Source organism: Papaver somniferum, chromosome 9, assembly GCF_003573695.1.
Source record: "Papaver somniferum cultivar HN1 chromosome 9, ASM357369v1, whole genome shotgun sequence".
NCBI classification, from domain to species: domain Eukaryota; kingdom Viridiplantae; phylum Streptophyta; class Magnoliopsida; order Ranunculales; family Papaveraceae; genus Papaver; species Papaver somniferum.
This window is the reverse complement of record NC_039366.1, coordinates 62,787,105-62,790,401: the sequence shown is the minus strand read 5'-3', so window position 1 is coordinate 62,790,401 and position 3,297 is coordinate 62,787,105. Positions and strand designations below refer to the sequence as shown.

Sequence of the window (3,297 nt, the reverse complement as noted above, 5' to 3'; positions counted from 1 at the left end):
GTCTCAAGACACAGTCTTGAGCCCAAACACTACGTATCTCCTAATAGCAACCCACGCTGGGAAAGGAATAAGGAAACCAATAGTAATTAAGGGATCAAATTTTTGTTCTCCAGAAGCCTAACAAAAGTTTAGAAAATCCAGGACGTTTTTCCTTCTTTTTTTTCTTTTTTAAATGCATTTGGAAGTTTTAAGTTATGGAAGCTTAGCCAGATCAGAAAATCAACAATCCGACGGACGTCTATATACAATATATAACCGATCGATCCGTGCCGTGGGATGACGAAATAGATGATCGGATTCGTAAGACTACACACCACTTCTTTTTATAATAATGCACACAACAATAGTTACACATTAAAATAAAAACATTAAAAAAAAAAGTATAAAGTCTTCGGAGTCTTGGACGCTTAACAACTCTTCAACAAGTTGGACCCATCCCAAGAATTTCCAAGAACTGGTTTACGTATATGATTGATACAGAATTGCAGGTATATGATGATTTTCGTATGTATTTTTTAGATAGACCAAGGGAAGCAAATATGACTTGCTATGGTGAAGAGAACTAAGCCATGAAACACTCTGGTGTAACAGAATGATCTTTTGTTGAATCCTTGCAATAGTCATAAACCATATGGTTCTTTTGAGCCCATTGCATAGCCAAGTTCTGCTGACGGCTCAATCCACCGGCCGGATTTGGCGAAGCTGAGACGGCACTACATGAGTTTGGTGCATTCTCAGGGCAACCACTAAGTTTGAAATTCGTGTATCTTGCATAGAATGGTTGGTATTTGTAATCGGCTTTGTATTTACCACCTTCTGTAGCCCATGATGATGCATCCCATACTGAGCCATATACCCACATTGGTCTCAAAGGAAAAGTTGCATCACTCTTCTTCTTGTACCTCCTTATTGGAATATCATCTACCAAAAATCTGTAAACCCGCCAAGTAATAATTAGAATATATTTGGAAAAAAAATATTATTTTCACCAAGCTCAAAGAAGTGAATTATGGTCCCCGGAAACTATTAAGGGGTAACCTCCAAATTTACTAGACCAAACTCTTGAACTTACATGATTTCTCTAGGAGACCAGAGAATAGCATAGTGGTGGAAATTTGCAGTTGGATCAAACCACAAATTAAACTGCACTTCTCTTCCTACAATCTTACTTCCATCTCCACTTCCTCTTACATACACATTTGTCTGCAGAGTATACGGCTTTCCCGGTGTCGTTCCAAGAAACTCGATATCAACTTCATCGTGGTCTCGCGGACGAGCTTGGTTATTGGAAAGCTGAATTATACACATATCATTCCCCAAATTCATCTCAAAACGTATAGAAAGAAAATGAAAAGAAGTGATACCAATTAAGGAGAATTAAGAAAAAAGTCCATGCTTACATAAAGAGATGTTATGACTCCTGCCGTATAACCAGGATGGAGCTTGATCGCGGCTCCGAAGTAACCCGACCGGAATGCTTGAGTTGACTTGAATCCGCTTCCTGTTTTATGAAACCAATCAAGAAAAATGAGCTCAAATGAAAAAAAGAAAAATGATACAACTACTGTTAAACAAGCTTAGTTACAAGATGAAAAAAAATGAGGGGGTGAAAGTGATAAGAACCTGAGCTCCTATCAAGCCAAATGGTTAATTGATTTTGTTCGACTCTTTGATGTTGAGGACCCCATAAATTTCTAAAGCCTTGGAAAAAGCCTATATTCCTAAATTTGGAACTAGGGGAGAATCCAGGTGAAGGTTGTGCACTGGTTAAAGGGACCATGAAAAATGCTGTGACGATAAAGAAAGAAAGTATAAAGGGGAGAATTGCACTGGTGAATGAAGAAGGAGAAGACATTGTTGGTTGTGTAGATGTTACTCAAGTGTAAGTAAGAGCTGTAATAGGTATAGGGTTTAAGAGGAAGGTATTGCAGTACCACAGTTGATCACTTGGTATAAATAGGGAGAGATTTATTGGCCCACCATACATACAATGGGAGGAGACGATAAGGAGGTTGATGATGCATGGGGTTGGAAGTTAGATGCAGACAAAAAATAACTTACAGTTTTGTGATGATGATAAATACTTTTTGATGGTGATATATAGGAAACAAATTATCCTTTTTCCTGATATTGTGAGAAGAAAAAGAAAAAAAAAAGAAAAACGAAAATGATATTTGACCTTCCCGGGATGAATAGACTTGTAAACAGCTGCTGATATAATGGTTAATTAATAAGAAGAAAAAAAACAATAGTAGATTGCTCGATCTAATATGACTGTGGTTTTCGTGTGGGATCCATATTTCCAAAAAAATATATTATTTTTAGTTTTAGGGTTTAAATTTATTATATTTTGGTCGTAGATTAATTATAATCAGCTGGCTAGATGGGCTGTCTACAACATCGGTGCAAATAGCAAGTATTGAAGGCTTGAAGCAAGCTATGCTCTCTTGTTTCTTTTATCAATATATGGGTCATCAAAATTCAATTCAAACTGCATTTGTTTCCAGTACCCCACTTGTTGGTGGTGAATCTAGCTTGCTGAGTTAACGAATTTTAGATGGGAGAAAGGGTGTGATGTGTTCATATGAGGGTTACTTTTTAGTATTGTATGCATGGGAACTAAATTGGACTTGCAACTAGTTGATCAGTAATGACAACCTGAATTCGAATATACCACATGCTTCTTTAACAGTGTTGACGTTGTTGGGTATTGATCTATATGCTGCTTCTCGTTGCAGCTCACAGTGTCGTGTGGGTAAGAGTCATAGTCCATTCAACAGTTCGGAAGATTGACAAATGAGTGGGTTATGATAATAATTGGCAGTAACTTAGTACGTATAGTGTAACCACAGAAAGGACGGTGCCGTCAATTTACCATACCAAATTATCGCGACAACTTGTTCCCGCGAAGTCTTGAATGTGCGTAGGAATTGGACTGGTCAAATATAAACCAAGACATGGTTTATGAAGCGACAGTCATGGTTTTCGATTCTCATGTTTTTCTGCGTATTTATGAGCGATGGATCTTAGACCAGTGTAATTATCAAACGTTATTGGTATAGGTGCCGACCCATGATTATGCAGGTATATCTAGTGCCTCTTTTGAAGAATGAAGTACAAATGTACCTTGCAAAAGTCAAATACAAAGGTAGCCGTAGAATAGATCCACTGCAAATGTGCCTTTTGCATATGAAGTTCAAATTTGTCTTTAGCAGTATAAAACATGACCGGTCTAAAACATCAGTATGTGCATGCCTTTTACAGTATATTGCTGGAGTAAAATGCCACCATCTACAT

General features: G+C 37.5%; 1 protein-coding gene across 1 annotated transcript; it reads right to left on the bottom strand.

Annotated features, from left to right (window-relative positions):
* Positions 1 to 213: 213 nt before the first annotated feature.
* Positions 214 to 1,910, bottom strand: LOC113313875 (probable xyloglucan endotransglucosylase/hydrolase protein 32). The gene is made up of 4 exons (XM_026562655.1): positions 1,624 to 1,910; positions 1,401 to 1,501; positions 1,073 to 1,293; positions 214 to 932 (listed from the first exon to the last, which is right to left on the bottom strand). The coding sequence occupies exons 1-4, from the start codon at positions 1,853 to 1,855 to the stop codon at positions 563 to 565; spliced, it is 924 nt and encodes a 307-aa protein (XP_026418440.1). The 5' UTR covers positions 1,856 to 1,910; the 3' UTR covers positions 214 to 562.
* Between the last annotated feature and the right edge of the window lie 1,387 nt (positions 1,911 to 3,297).